At 41.4% G+C, this 24,075-nt stretch overlaps 1 protein-coding gene across 1 annotated transcript in view; it reads left to right on the plus strand.

The window, feature by feature from the left end:
* LOC128656538 (cytochrome b5 reductase 4) overlaps positions 1-24,075 on the plus strand; it is a 1,054,602-nt gene that overhangs the window by 597,397 nt on the left and 433,130 nt on the right. The window contains exon 9 of the mRNA XM_053710489.1: positions 7,370-7,402. Coding sequence (XP_053566464.1) covers positions 7,370-7,402 — 33 coding nt within the window. The remainder of the gene's footprint in view (positions 1-7,369; positions 7,403-24,075) is intronic.

Below are 24,075 nucleotides of genomic sequence, written 5' to 3' on the forward strand. Positions count from 1 at the left end.
TTTCAGAGTGGTAACAGAATCTTTTAAATATTTAGGGATTCATATCCCAATTGACTTGGGAGACTTGTATAAAGTAAATATAACTCCAATGCTCGCTCACATAAAAGAAAGACTCAAAACCTGGCATAATTTACCATTGTCAATCTCTGGTCGGTCAGCACTATTTAAGATGGTCCTCCTCCCAAAGCTGCTCTACGTCCTTCAGAATGTCCCAGTAATCTTACTAGAAAAAGATGTTCGATCAATGAATTCCTCAATTAGACAATTCATCTGGCAGGGGAAAAGATCTAAGATATCCTTCTTTAGATTGGCTGTGCCAAGAGAGCTGGGAGGCTTAGCATTACCAAACTTGAGATCTTATAACTTATGCTTCCTAGCCCGCATAGTAGCGGACTGGATCTTCTCCAAGAATTATGTTTTAAATAATGAACTCGAATTAAGTATATGTGAACCGTTCTTACCAACAGCTTTGACTCACTCCGAGCCAAAATACCTGCCAACAGGCATTAAAGAACTTAAAACCATAATGAACCCTCTTAAAGCATGGTGGAAACTAACTAAATCTCTCTCAATAAACAGTACAGCTTCAAAATATCTCCCTAAGATAGGAAATCCCAATTTCCAAGCAGGCTTAGACTCGTTGGTCTTCAACAGGTGGCATAATAATGGCTTTGATAGGGCTATATACTTAATTGATCAAGATAGAAAGTGTGTTAATTCCTTTGAGGAGTTGAAGAACAAATTCAATCTGTCTAATAAAGATTTCTTTGCTTATCTGCAGATAAGGCACTATGTCCTTGAACTTACCAAAAAGGCTGGCTGGTGCTGGACTCTTGGTAAACTGGAAAGCTGGTTAACAATAACCAATAATGGCTCCATGTCCATTGCCCCTTGCTACTATACTCTGGGCATTAACAAAGGCACTCCTAACATGGAGAGGTTGGCTTCGGCTTGGAATGCCCTAATTCCACATAATAATATCGAGCTGAAAACTCTTCAATTATCAGTGAGCAAAGTAGCAAGGACTACCCTCTCTACTACTTGGCGTGATGCACATTTAAAACTTTTGTATAGGGCATACTTCACCCCGGAAAGAGGTCTCAGAGTTCAAAATCAGGAATTTAGCAAATGCCTTAAATCTTCCTACCCTGCTGCAGATCTGATTCATATGTTTTGGCAATATCCTAGGATAAGAAATTTATGGAATAAGCTAGAATTCTGGCTTAAGAACAAACTAAAAATTGAATCACTAGCTCTCTCATTGTATCAAATTACACTATGTTTAAAATCTGGAGATGGACATCAGCCCAATGAAAAATTAGTAAACTTGTCCATCTTAGCCACCAGATACTTGATCTGCAAGAAATGGAAATTGAGATCGTTACCAACTATCCCAGAAATTAGGAATCATTTAAAGAAACAATGTGTATTGGAACAAATAAATTCAAACATAGATAATGAATCTGACATAAGGAATTTTTTTGATAAGTGGGCAGCATTTATTAAAATATCCCCTAAGAGAGAAATTGATTATCTGATTTTCCCATTTAAGAACTCAGAGATAGTCCTGCTTGGTATCTGGTAGACGAGGTGGGAGGCATAGAGTTCTGGAACATTCCCCTTCCTTTTTTCCTCCCCTTTTTCTACCCTCCCCTCCTTGAGGATTTTGTCTTTTTTTTTTTTTTCTTCCTCTCTCTCTCTCCTTTCCTTTTTTATTATAAAATATAAAATTCCAACAAGGAGTAGTAAACAAAATGGTAAATATACTTGCTTCAGATCAACTTAACGTGCATATGACCTGTTTATATATGCTATGTATATCTGCTATTCTTTTTTTATTTTGATGTAATATGTACGAATATATTTTTTTCTTTTTTCTATGGATTCTGTATACATTGTTGGCTATAAATAAACAATTTAAAAAAAAAAAAGTGCATGCCCTATTGGAATCATGAAAGGTTTTTTAGGACTTGACTGTCCCTTTTAGTTAAAATCAGTTTGGTTTTTTTGCATTAGGAAAGTTTTTCATCTGTACTAGAATCTAATGATAGCAACAAAATAAGAATGATACATTGTACTCAAAATTAGTGCAAGTAGGAGAATATTTCAGTTGTATTAAAAAAGACTATGAGTAAGAACATATTACAAATATGTACAGTAGTGATGTTTCATGAGTTATGTGGCAGCAATATATTAGTGTACAGCTTAATTGGCATAGCCAGAAAGCAAGCAAACATGAGCCAATAAATTAGTCACCAGTCAAAGTTTCAGCTGAAATTCTCATGCAGGTGGGAGTGATAATTGCCATGGTTTGTTTCAGTGGAATGGCTGATTAATATTGCATAAGGATAAGAAGGTAAAATAAGTCAACAACTATTTTCAGATCATACCTTTCACAAAAAATATGTTTTTTAAACATGGCAGTGAAGGCATTGGGTTAATAAGGATGTTACAGTCACTGAATCTGGCATGATCATTTTTCCTTATGCTGTCTCAGAAAGGATTAATCATTGGTTCCCTCTGAGATGGGTTGGATTATTATGAATGCCTCTCAAAGGTAATGATTAAGTACATGTGCAGTTATCATCTGTCTAAAACTACTCTGTTATATAGTCTGCTAAAGGCATACTAAACATATTGTCTTAGATTACAAATGGAGCTCAAAATCTAGTATTATATATGAATGGAAAAACATTTACCAGATAATCTCTTTAGAACACCCTATGCTTTCAATATATAGTAAAGACTCGCTAAACATCACTCAGTTATATGTTATGTGACTGGAGACCTACAAAAATCTGTGTATATGTTTATGAATGTGTGTATGTATTTTCTATAAATATGTATATATATATATATATATACACACAAAGAGAGTAGCGCTTTACCAGGGACGAACAACAGCTCAGTAGCTTGTTCTATGGCGAGTTACCACCTAGAAGCAGCCTCTTTTAGCCCAGTTGTGCTTTTAACAGAGGATAACTTTCCTGAAGTATATCAGTTTGATCCCTCCGCATAAAGTTAGTCCAGCCCCAAGATTCCAGGCAATTCTCTTCTGAACAATGAACATGACAACCCCAGACGATCGTTTCAGCTACCTATGGGCCTCATCAGTGAGGTGCAGCCATGTTCCTCTAAGCACACTGGGCAAGGCGTCCACGTCTGGTTTCCTCCATCCCCCTTAGGGAGCCCTTCCCAGGGTCATTATTCAAATTAATACACAGAGAGTAGCGCTCTACCAGGAACGAACAACAGCTCAGTAACTTGTTCTATGGCGAGTTACCACCTAGGAGCAGCCTCTTATAGCCTTATATATAATTATTTTTAACTAGATCTCTTTTCCATCTTAATGGGAGGAGAGTCCACTGCTTCATTCATTACTTGTGGGAATTAAGAACCTGGCCACCAGGAGGAGGCAAAAACACCCCAGCCAAAGGCTTAAATACCTCCCTTACTCCCCTCATCCCCCAGTTATTCTTTGCCTTTCATCACAGGAGGTTGGCAGAGAAGTGTCGGAAGATTCGGAGTAGTCTCTTATGGAGGATAGTACTCTTCACAATGGGACTGGAGTTTTAAGTAGTCTTGTCAGCCTCTCAGTGAGAGCATGGGTGAAAGTTAGAGTCCTGAGATGCAGAAGTGTCGTCTCTGTGAAACCATCCCGTCTCAGATTAACAGGTCCATAAGAAATCAGTGTTGACGAGTTTCACTGCCTGCTTTCTGCTCTCAAGTCCATGTCGGGAGCGATGCTACTAACCTTTCACACTTGAAAGGCCTTGTTCCTGTTCCACGGCATAGATTTTGGTAAGATCGTTTCATTTTTTTATACATGTATGATAACGCTAGAAGACAGGGTCACAAGCTTGGCACGCTTTTTCTCATAGCAGATACGGTCCTGCATTGTGCACCATGTGATTCTTTCCCTCTTCCTGACCGGGTTTCTATCAAAGAGGAGTCCTAACTCTGTATTGTCTGGGTCATGGGAGGTGGTGAGTGCCACATCCATTGGGATATAAAGGTGCAGTTTTTTTTAAATAAAATAATGTTTAAGTTCTATAGTTTTCCGGTTATTGCACTAGCGATGGAGGATTCTGTTACTTAGAGGGCACGCACTCTATTCCTAAAGAGTAATTCCTGTTTATAATGTGAGGCCTTATTCCCGCCCCCTCAATTATGTTCCATATGCCTTGATAATGTGATAATATCAAACATGTTTGATACCACTGAGCCGTCCACCTCTGAGGAGTTGTCATTCAGTGAGGTGCCCTACATGCTTATCTCTCTACACATCCAGTTTCCCATAGCATTGCTGATCGTCCATCTGGAGGGGGCCATTTTTTCACCAGACGTTACTGCGCAGCTCAGACGGCGGTGTCTGTGGCCTTTAATGCTTTACCTCGCCCTGCTAAGCGCAAGCGAAAGGTTACATATTGCACTCCTTTCCAGAGTACATCAGATAATTTATTGGATTTAACTGATATGGTTATCAGAAGATGAAGTTTTTTCTGAGACTTCAGAGTTTGAACATTCTAGGTCAGAGTCTGCTGCCTCTAAACCTCCGGCTGCGGAGGAACCAGACTTTAGTTTTAGGAATTTGCGCTTTCTTCTAAAGAAAGTTTTTTGGCAAATTCAGTGGTTCCAGAGGCCAAATTGCCTGAGGAACCTTTAATTGCTAAATTGGATAGAGTTTGAGGACAGGGTGGTACCTTATCCTTCCCCGCTCCTGTTAGATGGCGAACATTATAAAGAATGAATGGGACTGGATTGTTCCTCTCTTCTCCCTTTAACAAATCGTTCCCGGTCCTGGACCATCAATGGAGTTGTGAGGTTCCGTCCGTAAAAGGGATGGCTTTATCTTCATCCTTGCTAAACGTATTACTATCCCGTTTGAGGATAGCTCTTCGTTTTAAGAGCCCATGAATAAAGGATGGAAACTCTGTTAAAGTTATTTTCAGCATACAGGATATTTGTTTCAACCGGACGCGGCCGTTGCCGTGGTTGCTGGAGAAACTACCTTCTGGTGTAACTCCTTATAGGATTGATTGTGGTGGAGAGGTCCCCTTGACGTTACTCAAGAATGATTTACGGCCTTGAGGGTTGCTAATTCTTTTATCTGTGATGCTATTAGGCAGATTATTCGCCTAAATGCTAAGGCTTCAGCCTTTTCTGTTCAGGCCCGTCGGGCTCTGACTGAAGTCATGGTCTGTGGATATTACTTCTAAGTCTAGACTTCTTTCCCTCCCCTTTAAGGGAATGATTTTGTTTGGTTCAGGCCTGGACTCAATTATCTCCACGGTCACAGAGGGCAAGGGTGCCCTTCTACCGCAAGAGAATATGAACGAGTCTAAGGGACAATTTTTGTTCTTTTCGTTTTGATAAAGCCCATGTCAACAGTCCTCCGCTAAGCCTAAGCAAACCAAAAGATATTGGAAGCCGGCCCAGTCCTGGAATAAATCCAAGCAGAGCAGGAAGCCTGCCGAGTCTAAGTCAGCATGAACGGGGGGTCCCTGGTCCTCTTCTGGATTGTGTAGGAGGAAAAATGTTGCTCTTTTCAGTTGCTTGGTTCAGGGACGTGAAGGATCCATGGGTCCTGGAGGTCATAGCTCAGTGTCACAAGATAGGTTTCAAGTCTCAGCTAACCAAGGGCAGTTCCTTCTTTTTGCTTCTTCCTGACCAGAAAGGAGGGAAGCCTTTCTTGGGTGCGTACAGGATCTTTCCTCTTAGGAGTTATTGTCCTGGTGCCTATGGCAGTGAGAGGTTTGGGATACTATTCAAACCTTTTTGTGGTTCCAAAGAAGTAGGGAACTTTCTGTCCAATTTGGACCTTAAGTGCTTTAAACTAATTTTTTAATGCCCCTTCGTTCAAGAGGGAGACAATAGGTCCATTCTTCCCCTCGAGAAGGGCAGTTCATGACCATGATAGATCTGAGGGATGCTCCCTTCACATACCAATCCTCAAGGACCACTTCCAGTTCCTAGGGTTTGAGTTCCTGGACCAGCACTTCCAGTTTATTGATCTTCTGTTTGGTCTAGCTGGTATAGTGGTAAGCATGACTGCCGCCAAGTAGTTGACCCGGGTTTGATTCCAACGCAGCATTCTCCAAGAAGTTTTTCGTAGAGTGGACCATTTGGAATCTCTCCTCTGTCTTCTTCAATCCCATGGATGGAAGATAAATCTAGAGAGAGTTCTCTTGTATCGAGTACCAGGATGGAATTCCTGGGTAATATATTAGTCTCCATAGACATGAGAATTTTTCTAACAGACCAGAGACGTTGCAGGCTAGCTTCAACAGGTCTTGCCCTCCAGACCTCCTTAAGGCCATCTGTGGCTCAGTTTATGGAGGTGATTGGTCTCATGGTGTCCAGCATGGACATCATTTCCTTTGCCAGGTTTCACCTCAGACTGTTGCAACTGCGCATGCTGAAGCTGTGGAACGGCGATCATTCAGATCTGTCTCAACAGATTTCTCTTGAAAACAGATCGAGAGAATCGCTCTCTAGTGTTTTTGTCCGGATCACTTGTCCCAAGGGATGTCCGTCTCAAGACCATCCTGGGTGATTGTGACTACGGTTGCGAGTCTGTCAGGATGGGGAGCTGTTTGGGGTGCCAGGAAGGCACAGGGACTATGGACTCAGGAGGAATAGTTCCTTCCCGATTGCATTTGGGATCTTCGGGCAATATACAATGCTCTGCAGGCTGTGGTGCCCTCAGTATAGGGTCCGCATCTTTTTACCCTACCGTTTTTTTCATTTTGTGTCCTCTAGAGCTTTGGTATTTGTTCCCACAAGTAATAAATGAAGCAGTGGACTCTCCTCTCATTAAGATTGAAAACATAAACCATGCTTACCTGATAATTTCATTTCCATCTGTGGGAGGAGAGTCCACTGCTCCCGCCCGTTTGCTCCGGTGGGCAGACCTAAATTTTAATATTATTCTTCTGGCACCATTTTAACCCTGATATTTCTCCTATTGTTCCTTGTTCCCTTGGCAGAATGCCTGGGGGGTGAGGGGAGTGGGGGAGGTATTTAAGCCTTTGGCTGGGGTGTCTTTGCCTCCTCCTGGTGGCCAGGTTCTTAATTCCCATAAGTAATGAATGAAGCAGTGGACTCTCCCCCCACAGATGGAAATGAAATTATCAGGTAAGCATAATTTATGTTTTTTTAGTGTAGTTGATGATTATTTGAAATTGAGTGCTAATTTTCTTAAAAATTTAAGTAACCCTCAGGGAAACATTTAGTTGGAGATTGAATGTTGTGTCAGTATGTTTTGATGATTTTCATTTTCCTTTGAACCATATTTTACTGGCAAAAGTTTATATAAAAAAGTTTTGTGTAACAAAGAAGTTTAGATTATTTTTTTTTTACCTTTCAGAGTTAAACCATGCAGTGACGAAGGAAATTACAGGTAAGACATTTGTTTATGTTTCTTTTATAATATTATATAATAAATACATTATATTTTATGTATTAATGCTTAGTTCTCACAAAGTTTATGTTCAATTAAGATAAAAATGTTATTGTGTATAGTTGTTCTAGCAGTCAGTCATGTATTGTACGTACAAATCCTCTGCTATATGTAAATCAGTCAAATTGTTCATGTCTCCAATTTTTCATTTGAATTAAAGCTGTTTGACACTTAAAGGGCCATAATACCCAAATGTTTAAACACTTGAAAGTGATGCAGCATAGCTGTAAAAAGCTGATTAGAAAATATCACCTGAACATCTCTATGTAAAAAAGAAAGATATTTTACCTCAAAAGTTCCTCAGTAGCCACCTCCCATTGTAAAGGATTTCTAAGCAGCATATTAGTATGTCTGTCCCGGGACAACTGAAAGGATGAGCTTCGTGCACTCTCATATTATTTCACCAATCAGGTAAAGGAAGCTTACTATGAAATCTCATGAGAGTTAAGTCAAATCTCATGAGATCACAGTAAGAGTTCATGACCTCAGCACTGCTGATGCTGATTGGCTGCTGTTCATTTCTTCATTTTTTAATTTTTCTTTACCTGCAGCTGGGAGCAGCTGAGTATATAACTTTTTACACAGAACTTACTCTGCTGAGCTGAGGAGATTGTGAGGTAAAATATCTTCCTTTTTTACATAGAGATGCTCAGGTGATATTTTCCTATCAGCTTTTTACAGTTATGCTGCATCAGTTTCAAGCGATTTAGCTTATGAGTATTATGTCCCTTTAAATATCAGGGGCTTGAACACAGTTGATTAAAAAAAAAAAAGTTGATAGTACTGAAGAATCTCAAATCAGACTGAATATCAGGTAACCATCGTTTGACCATCAAAAAACTCCTGTATTTCATCTTCACAGATAATAGTAATTAAGTGATAATAATAATTAATTATAACAGACCAAGAGAAAAAATGATCATCAAGGCTGCCATTAACATTATACTGTTCTTTTTGCTTGATTTGTGTTTGCTTGGCGGAATGTTTGTATTACATTTTAAGAAGTCCTGGTCAAAATATGAGTATTAACTTAATGAACATATTATACTTCTGCATATACTCTATCTAGGTTCTAGCTCATATGAATAAAAGTGTATTAGGGACCTAGAGTTGACCTGGTACTGTTCATAAAAAAATGTTAGGAAAAGAATGCAACTGTTGAGACTTTATCTTGATAGTTTATAAAGACAAAATTTAAAGGAACACTAAAATCCAAATTAAACTTTTATGATTCAGATAGAGCACCCAATTTTAAATGCATTTCTAATTCACTTCAGTTATCTTAATGTGCACAGCCTTTATATGTTCACAGAATATACATAATTATGCATTTTGTGATTGGCTGATGGCTGTCACATGATGCAGTTGGAAAGAAAATGTAACATTTGCCAGAAAAAAAATCTACTATTCATTTGAAATGCAAACTAATTGCTTTTGCATTGTCTTTTTATTATGCATGTGTTGCTATTCTACTGTGTTTAGTGGTCCTTTAAACTAGTCTGTACAATGTTTGGGGTTACAATAATGTTTACACTGACTCAGCAGCTCCTAATGAGCTGGTCACCATATCATATTTATATTTACTAAAATTTCATGCTATCCTGGTAATGACGTAATTCATTATTATTCTGGGCTCTAAATACTTCATTATGACTATGTAAAATATAATTCTACCTAATAATATTAATGTTCAGTTTAATTATGTATAATATTCCATCAACAATTTGCTATAAACAATCTAATTTTACATTTATATATCAACTATATTTTAATTTAACTTTGTCTTTTTAATGCAAAGGAAATTTGATTTAAAAATTAGGGGCTAGATTACAAGTGGAGCGAGAAATTATCTCTCTCCTGCAAACAGGTAAATTTACTCATGGTAGCAATTAGCACTCCGAAAAATAACCAAAGGTCAGACTTCTGATTTATTTTCTAAAAGTACCCTTAATGCCCTCAAAATAGAGGGCATTATAGTTTTTGATTTTTTTTTAAAAAAACACACACAAAAAAACATGCACTAGGCAGTTTTGGGGCTTTAAAGTTGGTGGGAGTGGGGTGAAAAGTGCCTTTACATTGTGGTCTATGGGAACTGCATATGCTTATATACCTGTACATATATATTTATGTGTTAGTATGTGTATATACACATATTAACACAAATATATATAATATAGTCATATATGTATTAAAAATGCTGCCCATCGCTGAGCTACTTACCCCCTTCCCTGCACGAGGTTCTAATGCCGTTTAGGACGACATCAGAACGCTGCTGCCATGGGAACCTATGGAAGCACGTTCTCATGAGCACAATGCTTCCTAGCAATGCAAATTTGAGCTTGTGTTTACATTGCAATTTACTTGTAATACCAGCACACATTATTGTGCTCTGGTATTACAAAGTGGAGCACTAATATAACTTGCATGCAATCGATATTTAGCGCTCCACTTGTAATCTAGACCAAGATGTAGAATCAATATTTGATGATAATTAATAAATGCATATTTTGAGTTAAATATTTTTAAGGGTCTGTGAAACAATTAAAAATGGTTAATAGCTATATTGACATAGCCGGTAGTCAACATATTTATTAAAAAAAAAATCGAACGGCTTTGATTCCCTGTAAGCAATTTACATGTTATCTACTGCAATCCACTTATCCAAATGTAGCCCTTCCTGTTGAACATTTTCCTGTGAACTTTTGCACCTGTATACAATCTGCAGGAGATGTTGCCTAGGCAACTATTAGACTGGTTGGTCATGTGATCAAGTGAAACTGAAAGAAGAGTGTAAGACACAGGAGGAAGCAGACATGTCAGAGCAGTGAAGGTGTGTGTGTGAGGCCTGGCTGTGAGAGAGCTGCAGACTTCATCTTGTAAAGTAACAGCATTTGTCTGATCTGCTGATTTAGTGTTTGCTGCCAGCTGCAGTCTGACCCTGTTAGAGAGCTGTGGAGAAGAATGCAGACAAAGTAAATGACTGGCAGACCTTGGAGTTTTCTTTCAGCCTGTGCAGAATCCTGTCAGTGGTAAGAAGTATCCTCTCTCCTTGTCATACTGACAGGGCATTCTGTCCATCACATAAACTTATAAACAGCTCTTCCTGTGGATTGCAGTTTCCTATGAGCTGCAACTGTTTAAATGCATGTGGATTACCTTAAAGGGCCCCAACATTTATGTGCACCAACTGGTACCCATCAGCCATTAGGGTGAAGTCTGAGGGTGGGTTCGCAGGTGGTTTGGGAGGGTGCTGGGCCTGGTTAGAGAGAGTTGGTGTGTTAGTTAGCCACTGTATTTCTTGCCTTATTTTTATTTACCATAATCCTTTAATACATGTTCCTACTGTTTTACTGTTATTACTGTGTGTGTTGTAGTTATTTATTATGTTCCTGTCTGGGAAACCCATTCTTGCCCTGGATGCCCAGTCAGGTGGAGGCACTGCCACAGTCATGTACCCCAACTCCCAGGTAGCGGAGACTCAGGATCAGCCTGCAGAGCACATGGAGGTAGCTGGGGTAAAGACCCACAGGGGTAATTGTGGGCCTAGGCCAAACCCCGTTACATTTGGAGGCACTGCTGAGATAAATTGGGGTACACCCAGTAAGGATACGTTAATTCCCCGGCCCACACTCCCATTTGTAACAGATTGGGCCCAGCAACAGAAGGTACCATTGCATCATGCAGTGATGATATGCCAGGTACCTCCCTATAGTGAAATAAAACATATCACCAAGTGCGTAGAGATTGTACTGGGAATAGAGATGGCTACCATCAGAGATATCCTGCATGATTCATACGGTCAAACTTACATGTTAGTATATTCCCATGCAGATTTGAGAGGCCGTCATAGGCCTACATGTCTATACCTTCTTGAAGCAGCTCCTGAAGGATGTCGCTTAGTGTATGCTCTCCCTGATAAGGAGGAAGGGGTTACACTGCAGCAACCCTCCAGTATAGGCCAAAGAGACTTTAATGTATCAAGTTATTCCCAGATTCTGTCCCCTTTGTCAGAGAAACCCGCCAGGAGATTACCGGTTACCCTTGTAGAGACTGGGGCCATCCCCAAACGAAATGTCTACTTTTCCAGTGTGCAAGGGACAACTGCCCCTAAGACCCAAGATCTAGTGGTTCCCTCATCTCCAACATCCCCAAAACCAGGCGATTCCCTATTGAGAGCCACAAGTTCAGGAGAGAGTAACATATCTGAAATACTGCAAAAACTTTCAGAAGCCATAGTAACAGCTACCCATACCCACAGTTACCGTAAGCTGAAAGTGTTTTCTGGGAATCAGCCTGTTCCTGCCGGGGAGGAACCCTTTAAGGCCTGGAAGGATAATGCTGTACAATTATTGGAAGAATGGTCTTGTACGGATAACATAAAAAAACAACGGATAATGGAGAGTCTTCGTTTCCCAGCTACGAATATGATAAGGCTGTTTAGGGGAGTGAATGAACAAGCTACTGCACAAGATTACCTGAAAGTTTTGCAGGATGCGTATGGAAAATCAGAGGACTCTGATGATCTATTAATTAAGTTCCTAGCCACTAAACAGAAGGAACATGAGAAAGCTTCAGACTATATCAATCGATTACAATTGTCACTGGGAAAACTGTTTCATAATGGAGCAGTCACTGCATCTGAGTTGGATGCTCGACTATCCAAACAAATTCAGAAGGGAGGCCTTAGCAATGATCCAGTCATGATCATGTTAAGAGTTAAGTTGGATGATCAAGTCTTGTCCTATTCCACACTGATCCGAAAAGCAAAAGTGCTGGAGAACCAAATGTCCCCATCTCCTCCACAAAAAGGAAATTCTTCTAAAGCTGCAGAGAAAGAGGATATGGAACTGTTCGTCCTTAAAAAAAAGGTAGCTGAATTAGAATTATTGTCTAAGTCATTGCCAAGAAGAACAGATTATTCTCCTACCAGGAGGCAGCACCGCAGGGAGACCACAGGAAGGTTATTCCCAGAGGAACAGTCCCCCCAAGGGAACTGTTTTAAGTGTGGAAAATCAGGACATTTCAAGCGGGAGTGTCCCACTAATTCATCAGATACAGGAGTGGAAGTGCTAGCTATTGAGCTGGAGGAGGCTCAAGTTACCAGTCCTTTCAGGAAAAGAGGAAAAAAAACCACACCCATGTTATCTGTGGGGGCCAAGATCGGGCCCAAATCTCTGATACAGTTACAAATAGAAGATATTCATGCCTCGGCCTTGTTAGATACTGGATCCCAGGTCACCATCATTAATAGAGACTTCTATGACCATCATCTAAAACATATTCCCCTGGAGCCAGCAGGAGAGTTGCAGTTGTGGGGAGTGGGATCTCAGGCCCAGCCTGTAGAGGGATGTATAAGAGTGACAATAACCATCCCACAGTTAAACACAGGAATGATCTGCCCTATGGAATTGGAAGCTCTTGTATGCTCCATGAAGAAAACAATGTGCGCCCCAATAATTTTGGGTACCAACGCAAGAATGGTGCAGGACATGTTCAGGGCCTACCTAACTGAAGTGGGAGATGTATCTCTAACCAGACTGATGGAAGTCAGCCCTGTTCTAGGGAAAGAGTGCCATCGACTAGCCCTACAAGCTAGACCAGGATCATGCCACTACTCGGGGAAAGAACCTTTATTTGTAAGGCCTGGAGAGACTAAGACTCTACGAGCCATAGCATCTATGCACCATGAAATATCAGGAGGAACCAGGCAATACCTCATTGAGTCCTTGCCTGAGGAGGATGCAAAAAAGGGGTGGACTCTCATACCTGAGGTGAAAGACTGGCGGAATCACTGGTGTAAAGATTTTCCGATAATGATAAGAAACTTAACACCCACAGAGATCAGAATTGATCGTCACCAGAAGATTGGTGTGATTCACTTGTTGGACCAAGTCTCTTCAGTAATGTCTGTAAAGGCAGAACAGGGAGGTGATCATAAAGGACCTATAGTTTTTGAACTGGAAGATTCTCCTCTACCACAAAAGTGGAGAGATAGCCTCCGATCCAAATTAGCTACTCGAGAGAAAGTCTTCTCCAGGAAAGAAATGGATGTGGGATGTGCAAAGAGTGCCACACATGCTATCAGACTTTCTGACCCAGCTCCTTTCAGAGAAAGATCAAGGAGAATACCCCCTCGAGATGTGGAAGATGTCCGGGATATACTCAAACAGATGGAAGAATCTGGCATTATTAGAGAGTCCAGAAGTCCATATGCCTCACCCATAGTGGTAGTTAGGAAAAAGAATGGCACAGTCCGGCTCTGCATAGACTATCGGACTTTAAACAAAAGGACTGTGCCAGATCAATATACTCTGCCACGGATAGAAGATCTGCTAGATGCCCTTTCTGGAAGCCAGTGGTTCAGCGTTCTGGACTTGAGGTCTGGGTATTATCAGGTACCCATGAAGAAGGAGGATCAGGAAAAGACAGCTTTCATCTGTCCCTTGGGATTCTACGAGTTTACCAGGATGCCCCAAGGGGTCACTGGAGCTCCCGCCACCTTTCAAAGGCTGATGGAGAAGACTGTGGGGGATATGAATCCCAAAGAGTGCCTAGTCTATCTTGATGACCTCATAGTGTTTGGAAGGACACCAGAAGAGCACGAACAGCGATTGCTGAAGGTGTTGGATCGACTCCAAGCAGAGGGTCTGAAATTATCAATAGACAAATGTCGGTTTGCCCAGAACTCTGTTACATATGTAGGTCACATTGTTTCCGCACAAGGTGTGACAACTGACCCGACCAAAATTGAAGCGGTGATGAACTGGCCCAGGCCAGATAACATCAGTGAGCTGCGCTCATTTCTTGGATTCTGCGGTTACTACCGGAGGTTTGTGAAAGACTATTCAAAGATTGCTCGAGAGCTACACAACCTGTTAAAGACTACCTCTGCTATAGAGGGTGTTAAGGCGCCAAGTCCTAAAGACTCCTTCGGAAAGAAATGGACCTCAGGATGCGAAGAAGCCTTCTTAATCTTGAAGAAAAGACTCACAGAAGCTCCTGTATTGGCATATTCAGATCCTGAGAAACCATATGTGCTCCATGTTGATGCCAGTATGGAAGGCCTAGGGGCCGTATTGCATCAGAGCTACCCGGAAGGGTTAAGACCAGTGGCCTACATAAGTAGAAGTCTAACTGGTGCAGAGAAAAACTATCCGGTCCATAAGCTAGAATTCTTGGCGCTCAAGTGGGCAATTGTGGACAAGTTACATGACTATTTATATGGAGCAACATTCGAGGTAAGGACGGATAACAATCCGCTTACTTATATTCAAACAACAGCAAAGCTGGATGCCACAGGGCATAGGTGGCTGGCAGCATTGTCGAACTATAGTTTCAGCCTTAAATACAAGCCAGGCCCTAAGAATGTCAGTGCGGATGCTCTGTCCCGCAGACCTGGACTTCCTCCTCATGAAGAAAAGGAATGGGAAGAAATCCCTGTGCCTGGGGTAGGAGCCCTGTGCCAAACATATGTAGTGGCTGAGAGGCAGGATGAGTTCTCTGAACTCAGAGGAATAGACTCCATATGTCACTCCCCAGAAGCCGTACCAGAGGTATTCTGTGCTCCTGCAATGCTCCAACAGTGGTCTCACATAACCAATGAAGACAAGAAGAAAGCCCAGTCACAGGACTGGTATATAGGGACAGTCCTCAAGGCAATGAGAGCCAAGAACCCTAAATTACTGAGCTCCCTTCCCATTGGACAAAGAGATTTGTACCGGAGAGAATGGAGTAAACTACATCTAGAAGATGGAATCCTTTATAGAATTATAAAATACCATGACCACCCTGGTCGAAAGCAGCTAGTGTTACCTCATAGATATCGGGGAATGGTCCTAAGAGCCCTCCATGATCAACATGGGCATCTTGGGGTAGACAAGACCTATGGCCTGGTACAAGACCGGTTCTATTGGCCTCGCATGAGAGAACATGTTGAACATTATGTGAAGACCTGCAGAAGATGTATTCAGAGAAAGACTCTGCCTGTGAGAGCTGCCCCTATGGGCCACCTGAGAAGTACAGGACCCCTGGATCTTGTGTGCATGGACTATCTATGTATTGAGAATGATACTACCGGAATTGGGAATGTTCTGGTAGTAACAGACCATTTCACCAGATACGCTCAGGCTTTTCCCACTAAAGACCAGAAGGCTGTGACCGTAGCCAAGGTCCTCTGGCAGAAATATTTTATGCACTACGGTCTGCCCAATCGAATACATTCTGATCAAGGTAGAGACTTTGAGAGTAAGCTGATCAAAGAACTGTTGGATATGTTGCAGGTTCACAAGTCGAGAACAACACCCTACCACCCTGAGGGTGATGCCCAGCCTGAGCGTTTTAATAGGACACTCCTAGACATGCTCGGGACTCTGAAACAAGTGGAGAAGCGGTCCTGGAGTAAGCATGTAGAAGCCATGGTCCACGCATATAATTGCACAAGGCATGAGTCTACAGGATTCTCACCCTATTTCCTAATGTTTGGAAGGGAAGCCAGACTACCGATAGATGTCCGGTTGGGGGTGTCCCCAGATGGGACAAAGTCAGACTCTCACTTCCAGTATGTGAGGACCCTCAGACAAAACCTTCACAGTGCCTACGAGTTGGCCACTCAAGCTGCGGCAAAAATGAAGGAACGCAACAAAAGAAGATACGATACCAAAGTGAAGCATCGGGAAGTCCAAGCGGGAGATAAGGTTCTCCTCCGGAATCTAGGGGTACCTGGGAAACACAAATTAGCAGACAGATGGAAGGATACCGTATTTGAAGTTGTGTCTAAGCTAAAGGGGCTGCCAGTGTATAATATAAAAGGCCCAGAAGGCCGGATCAAAGCTTGGCATAGGAACCATCTACTACCAATAGCCTATATCGATGAAGAGGAAGGGAGTAGTAGTGAATGGGAGAAAAGCACAACGGAGAGTCCTGAAAATGAGGCAGTAGAGACTCCAGAAGCTCTTAGTGCTGAGGATCAATGGTGGTCTCCTCCTGCTGAGGAAACACAGCACTTTCCTTCCTCTCCTCCCTTAGCCTCCTCTACATTGAATCCCAACAGCCCCAACTTTGTGCCTGGGACCCCAAAAAGAGACTCTTGTATCATGGGAGAGCCAGGGTCTCAAGCATCTGGTGATCTCCCCACCCAAGTGGCCAGAGCTGAAGATTCCCAGGCACATTCTGGACTTCCTCAGAGAGAACAGAGACTGGGTACTAGAATACGACAGCCTCCCAGGGTTCTTACTTACGATCAAGTCGGAGAACCCAGTTATGTACATATGCCCCAGGTACAGTCTAAAATGGTTGATTTTCTGTATGCGGTTGCGGACATTATGAATGTTGGAACCCCTCTGTACTAGAATAAACTGTAAGATAGTTAACATTTGTTTATAGGACTGTTAGTGCATTTATTATTATTTATATGTTTTGTTTTTTCAATTACCTCTTGGTGGAACCTTGCCAGTGGAAGGCAAGGATTTTACGAGGGGGAGAATGTAGCCCTTCCTGTTGAACATTTTCCTGTGAACTTTTGCACCTGTATACAATCTGCAGGAGATGTTGCCTAGGCAACTATTAGACTGGTTGGTCATGTGATCAAGTGAAACTGAAAGAAGAGTGTAAGACACAGGAGGAAGCAGACATGTCAGAGCAGTGAAGGTGTGTGTGTGAGGCCTGGCTGTGAGAGAGCTGCAGACTTCATCTTGTAAAGTAACAGCATTTGTCTGATCTGCTGATTTAGTGTTTGCTGCCAGCTGCAGTCTGACCCTGTTAGAGAGCTGTGGAGAAGAATGCAGACAAAGTAAATGACTGGCAGACCTTGGAGTTTTCTTTCAGCCTGTGCAGAATCCTGTCAGTGGTAAGAAGTATCCTCTCTCCTTGTCATACTGACAGGGCATTCTGTCCATCACATAAACTTATAAACAGCTCTTCCTGTGGATTGCAGTTTCCTATGAGCTGCAACTGTTTAAATGCATGTGGATTACCTTAAAGGGCCCCAACATTTATGTGCACCAACTGGTACCCATCAGCCATTAGGGTGAAGTCTGAGGGTGGGTTCGCAGGTGGTTTGGGAGGGTGCTGGGCCTGGTTAGAGAGAGTTGGTGTGTTAGTTAGCCACTGTATTTCTTGCCTTATTTTTATTTACCATAATCCTTTAATACATGTTCCTACTGTTTTACTGTTATTACTGTGTGTGTTGTAGTTATTTATTATGTTCCTGTCTGGGAAACCCATTCTTGCCCTGGATGCCCAGTCAGGTGGAGGCACTGCCACAGTCATGTACCCCAACTCCCAGGTAGCGGAGACTCAGGATCAGCCTGCAGAGCACATGGAGGTAGCTGGGGTAAAGACCCACAGGGGTAATTGTGGGCCTAGGCCAAACCCCGTTACACATAGTTACAGTATTTTTACTCTCTACTTACTCTTCATATTTAGCGTCACATACCATTTCTTTTGTATGCTCCTGTATTCATAAAAATAATATTGGATATTATATTTTATTACTTCATTGGTATGACGACTATAAACTTTTCATTCAAAAAATATATACCTTAAGGGGAGCAATAATAGAATAATTCAATATTTGTTTTGTGCAGACCCTTTCAATATCTATAGACCTGGGGCACGATCCGATATATGGAGCAGGTTTCGGCGCAAGCGTGGAAACCTGCGCCACCCGTAGTTTCAGATAGCAACTCGAGCTATCTCATATACGGCGCCGTCAGATGCTAAAGTGCTGTAAGTCTGACAAACTAGCGATGTCAAGAAATCTGCGTAAGTACAAATTTCTGGAGTCGCCAGTGACTTACGGCACTTTAGAAACTGCCGCCGCATAAAAAAACTGACTAAGTTATAAAATCTCCCGTTACTGTCTAACACGCCTCCCAAACATAGCCCGACACGTATACCCCTCTATCCGCAATCCCCCCTCTCACTCCTAATAATAAATATATTAACCCCTAAACCGCCGCTCCCGGATCCCGCCGCCAGCTACATATGTCTTACCCCCTAATCTGACCCCCCTACACCGCCGCCAGCTACATTAAATGTTTTACCCCCTAATGTGAGCCCCCTACCCTGCCGCCACCTACATTTACTATATTACCCCCTAATATGATCCCCCTACACCGCCGCCACCTATTTAAACTATATTACCCCCTAATATGATCCCCCTACCCCGCCGCCACCTATTTAAACTATATTACCCCCTAATATGATCCCCCTACCCCGCCGCCACCTATTTAAACTATATTACCCCCTAATAAGATCCACCTACCCCGCCGCCACCTATTTAAACTATATTACCCCCAATATGATCCCCCTACCCCGCCGCCACCTATTTAAACTATATTACCCCCTAATATGATCCCCCTACCCCGCCGCCACCTATTTAAACTATATTACCCCCTAATATGATCCCCCTACACCGCCGCCACCTATTTAAACTATATTAACCCCTAATATGATCTCCCTACACTGCCGCCACCTATTTAAACTATATTAACCCCTAATGTGAGCCCCCTACACCGCTGCCACCTATATTATGTGTACTACCCCCTAATGTGACCCCCTTACACCGCCGCCATCTATATTAAAATTATTAACCCCTTATCTAATCCCCCTATACCGCCGCCACCTTTATTAAATTTATTAACCCCTAAAATACTAAAATTTCCCTACCATTAAACCTAAGTATTAACCCTACAAATAGTCCTGAAAAGGGCCTTTTGCGTGGCATTGCCCCAAAGTAACCAGCTCTATTACCAGCCCTTAAAAGGGCCTTTTGCGGGGCATTGTTACAAAGTAATCAGCTCTTTTACCTGTAATCTAATCCCCCTACACCGCCGCCACCTATATTAAATATATTAACCCCTAATCTAATCCCCCTACACTGCCGCCACCTATATTAAATATATTAACCCCTAATCTGACCCCCCTACACCGCCGCCACCTATATTAACTATATTATCCCTAATTATATTAGGGTTAATATAGTTAATATAGTTATTATATTATATATATTATTAATATAGTTAATAATTAATATAGTTATTAGATTATAAATCCACTATATTAACCCTATCTAACTCTAACACCCCTAACTTAATTATTTTTAAAATAAATCTAAATAATATTAATAATATTAACTAAATTATTCCTATTTAAATCTAAATACTTACCTATAAAATAAACCCTAAGATAGCTACAATATAATTAATAATTACATTGTAGCTATTTTAGGGTTTATATTTATTTTACAGGTAACTTGGTATTTATTTTAACTAGGTACAATAGCTATTAAATAGTTAATAACTATTTAATAGCTACCTAGTTAAAATAATTACCAAATTACCTGTAAAATAAATCCTAACCTAAGTTACAAATACACCTACACTATCAATAAATTAATTAAACTACAAATATCTAAACAAAAATACAATTAAATACACTAAACTAAATTACAAAAAAAAAAAAATACTAAATTACAAAAAAATAAAAAAAAAGATTACAAGAATTTTAAGCTAATTAAAATTTTTTACCTGTAAAAAAAAAAGAATAACTCCCCCATTACAACCCACCACCCACATACCCCTACTCTAACCCACCCAATCCCCTCTTAAAAAGACCTAAGTCTAACCCCTAAGTGCTCCTTACCTGTCCTGAAGACCAGCGGAGAAGGTCCTGTTCCAGACGGAGAAGTCTTCTTCCAGGTGGCGACCTCTTCTTCTTTCAGGATCCAGCCGGCGCGGAGCGGAGGAGTTGAAGACCGATGACCGCGGAGCTGAAGACCGTCCATCTGGAACTGAAGACCAGAGCGTGGAGGATCCTCTTCATACGATCGCCGCTGTACACTGAATAGGAATTCAAGATACGAGATTAAAAATGGCGTCCCTTGAATTCCTATTGGCTGATTTGAGCCTTCAAATTCAAATCAGCCAATCGGATGTAATTCTATTGGCTATTCTAATCAGCCAATAGAATTACAGTAGCTCTTATTCTATTGGCTATTTGAATCAGCTAATAGAATTAAAGTAGCTCGCATCCGATTGGCTGATTTGAATTTGAAGGCTCAAATCAGCCAATAGGAATTCAAGGGACGCCATTTTTAATTGCGTACCTTGAATTCCTATTCAGTGTACGGCGGCGATCGTTTGAAGAGGATCCTCCACGCTCCGGCTCCGGTCTTCAGTTCCAGCGTCGCCGATCTTCAGTTCCAGCGTCGCCGATCTTCAGTTCCAGATGGACGGTCTTCAACTCCTCCGCTCCGCGCCGGCTGGATCCTGGAAGAAGAAGAGGTCGCCGCTTGGAAGAAGACTTCTCCGCCTGGAACAGGACCTTCTCCGCCGGTCTTCAGGACAGGTAAGGAGCACTTGGGGGTTAGACTTAGGTTTTTTTAAGGGGGGATTGGGTGGGTTAGAGTAGGGGTATGTGGGTGGTGGGTTGTAATGGGGGGGTGTTCTTTTTTTTTTTACATGTAAAAGAGCTGATTACTTTGGGGCAATGCCCCATAAAAAGGCCCTTTTAAGGGCTGGTAATAGAGCTGATTACTTTTTGTAATTTAGATTAGGCTAGGGAATTTTTTTTATTTTGGGGGGGCTTTGTTATTTTATTAGGGGGCTTAGATTAGGTGTAATTAGCTTAAAATTCTTGTAATCTTTTTTTATTTTTTTGTAATTTAGTGTTTGTTTTTTTGTAATTTAGTTTAGTGTATTTAATTGTATTTTAGTTTAGATATTTGTAGTTTATTTAATTAATTTATTGATAGTGTAGGTGTATTTGTAACTTAGGTTAGGATTTATTTTACACGTAATTTGGTAATTATTTTAACTAGGTAGCTATTAAATAGTTATTAACTATTTAATAGCTATTGTACCTAGTTAAAATAAATACCAAGTTACCTGTAAAATAAATATAAACCCTAAAATAGCTACAATATAATTATTAATTATATTGTAGCTATCTTAGGGTTTATTTTATAGGTAAGTATTTAGATTTAAATAGGAATAATTTAGTTAATATTATTAATATTATTTAGATTTATTTTAATAATAATTAAGTTAAGGGTGTTAGAGTTAGATAGGGTTAATATAGTTAATATATAATATAATAACTATATTAATTATTAACTATATTAATAATATATATAATATAATAACTATATTAACTACATTAACCCTAATATAATTAGGGTTAATATAGTTAATATAGGTGGCGGCGGTGTAGGGGGGTCAGATTAGGGGTTAATATATTTAATATAGGTGTAGGGGGATTAGATTAGGGGTTAATATATTTAATATAGGTGGCGGCGGTGTAGGGGGATTAGATTACAGGTAAAAGAGCTGATTACTTTGTGACAATGCCCCGCAAAAGGCCCTTTTAAGGGCTGGTAATAGAGCTGGTTACTTTGGGGCAATGCCCCGCAAAAGGCCCTTTTAAGGGCTGGTAATAGAGCTGGTTACTTTGGGGCAATGCCCCGCAAAAGGCCCTTTTAAGGGCTGGTAATAGAGCTGATTACTTTGGGGCAATGCCCCGCAAAAGGCCCTTTTAAGGGCTGGTAATAGAGCTGGTTACTTTGGGGCAATGCCACGCAAAAAGCCCTTTTCAGGGCTATTTGTAATTTAGTTTACGGTAGGGACATTTTAGTATTTTAGGGGGTAATACATTTATTATAGGTGGCGGCGGTGTAGGGGGATTAGATTAGGGGTTAATACATTTAATATAGGTGGCGGCGTTGTAGGGGGATTAGATTTGGGATTAATCATTTTAATATAAGTGGCGGCGGTGTAGGGGGATTAGATTAGGGGGTAATATAGTTAAAATAGGTGGGGGGAACTTCCGGGCAGCGGCCATGACAGGTCGCAGATTCAGGTGCTGCTCCTGCTCTTAGAAGATTTGGCTTGATAAAATTCCTCATTAAGGTGCCATTTAGCACAAATTTCTATCTCTCCCAAACAAGCTATTCATTCTGCAGCTGATGATCCTAAAATTTTGGAGCTGGTTGAAAGCACCAGGACACCGGAGCATATATTGAGGCTGCGGCCTTCTACCTACCCCCCGGCAGAGTGCTCGCCGCGTCTGTCGTTAAGCTACGCCAAAGGTGCGTTGCAACACTTACCAGATATGGAGGAAGCATATCTAACTATACAGTCCCTTCTGAAGACTCAGGAGCTTAAGTTCGCTGCCAGATTTGACCGGCTCCAACTGATGGTGGAAAGGGCAACCGCGGCGAGGGTCACCCCTGCGGCCCCATTGGAAAACAAAGCAGGCTCTGCAGGACCGCGACAACCTAATTTAGCGATAGGTGAGCAGCATTACATAGAGGATCAGACTTGCCTTCCGATACAGCCTACCTTCCATGATGAGAGAGGAGAGCCTGGCATTCCGGGTGAGGTTGCTGGGGTGGGCCTGAGGGACCGCACTGCTCTTATGAAATGCAGGAGCCTGTACGTTGGGACATATAGACAGCTAGAGGCGTTGGCCCAGAAAGGAGCTTCGGGGACGCTATATGGTCCGAGAGGACAGACAGAGGTGCTGTGGGATGGCCTAGAAGATTGTGCTTCACCCACATTTAGGCCTAATAGTGAAGGTAGGGGAGCCTCCAGTATCGGATGTGATCTAGCGGCAGAGATATGGCTTGCCATCCCGCACAGATTGGGGCCTTATAGATTCTACAGGGCCGGTGTGGGCTAGGGGAGAGGATCTTCTTTCCGGGCTGTCGGGCTTAGTAATAGGCACGCTCCTGAGAACATGGCCGACGCTAAGTATTTACAGTCAGTCAGTCGCCTGGTCCGTTTGCAGGGGCACAAAAGACACGCTTAATGCATTCTTTGATGTGAGTCATGGATGTATACCAGTGCTATACATATTTTCATGAACATTATTCTTGCCATAAGAGACAGAAGTGTGAACTGTTTTATTCAAATGTGTATATGATTGGCCATCTGCAGTGCACACGAGGCAAAGGGCTTGTGTTCTAGGTTATTTCCTCAGAAGTGGCAAGTACTACGCTTATGAAGGGGATGGCTGGCCTGGACTTGTAACCTTTGTTTGTTTGTTTTCTTCTACTTATCCACGGTTCTGTCTCCCTACTTTACTGCTTGATATTTCATGTTGACTGTGTATGTATTGTTTGAAAGTAATTACATATTTGCTCCCCTGGCAAGGAAGACACCTCTTCTTCCTTGTATATATGAGGCCTAAGGGGTTATTATCTGTACAAACACAAGGTTATTCACTATACTCACAACTTATGTTATATATATGTTTATACAGTTGAGCTTCTCATGCTTATAAGCACATTCTTGCACCCAGTGTGAATATATGTTAGTACTGATGTGCAAAGTGAGTAATTTATTTAAATGAGTACTCTTTATTATATTCACAGACTCCACTCACTGATTTAGAGTCATATTTCCTCTGGTTGGGGTCTGGAACATAGTACATGTGTTCTGGTTAAAGGGAGAAAGCTTAATAGTTCAGTTAATAGATGTAAATTTTCACTCAACCTATAATCCAATAATAGACATATGGATTTGCTCTGTCAGCGGCCGAGATGGGGCGTCCTGTTGAGACATTTTATATTTTCCTAGGAGGTATCGAGAATTATAGTTATAAGTATGCTTTCC

The sequence above is a fragment of the Bombina bombina genome, chromosome 4 (genome assembly GCF_027579735.1).
Source record: "Bombina bombina isolate aBomBom1 chromosome 4, aBomBom1.pri, whole genome shotgun sequence".
NCBI lineage: Eukaryota > Metazoa > Chordata > Amphibia > Anura > Bombinatoridae > Bombina > Bombina bombina.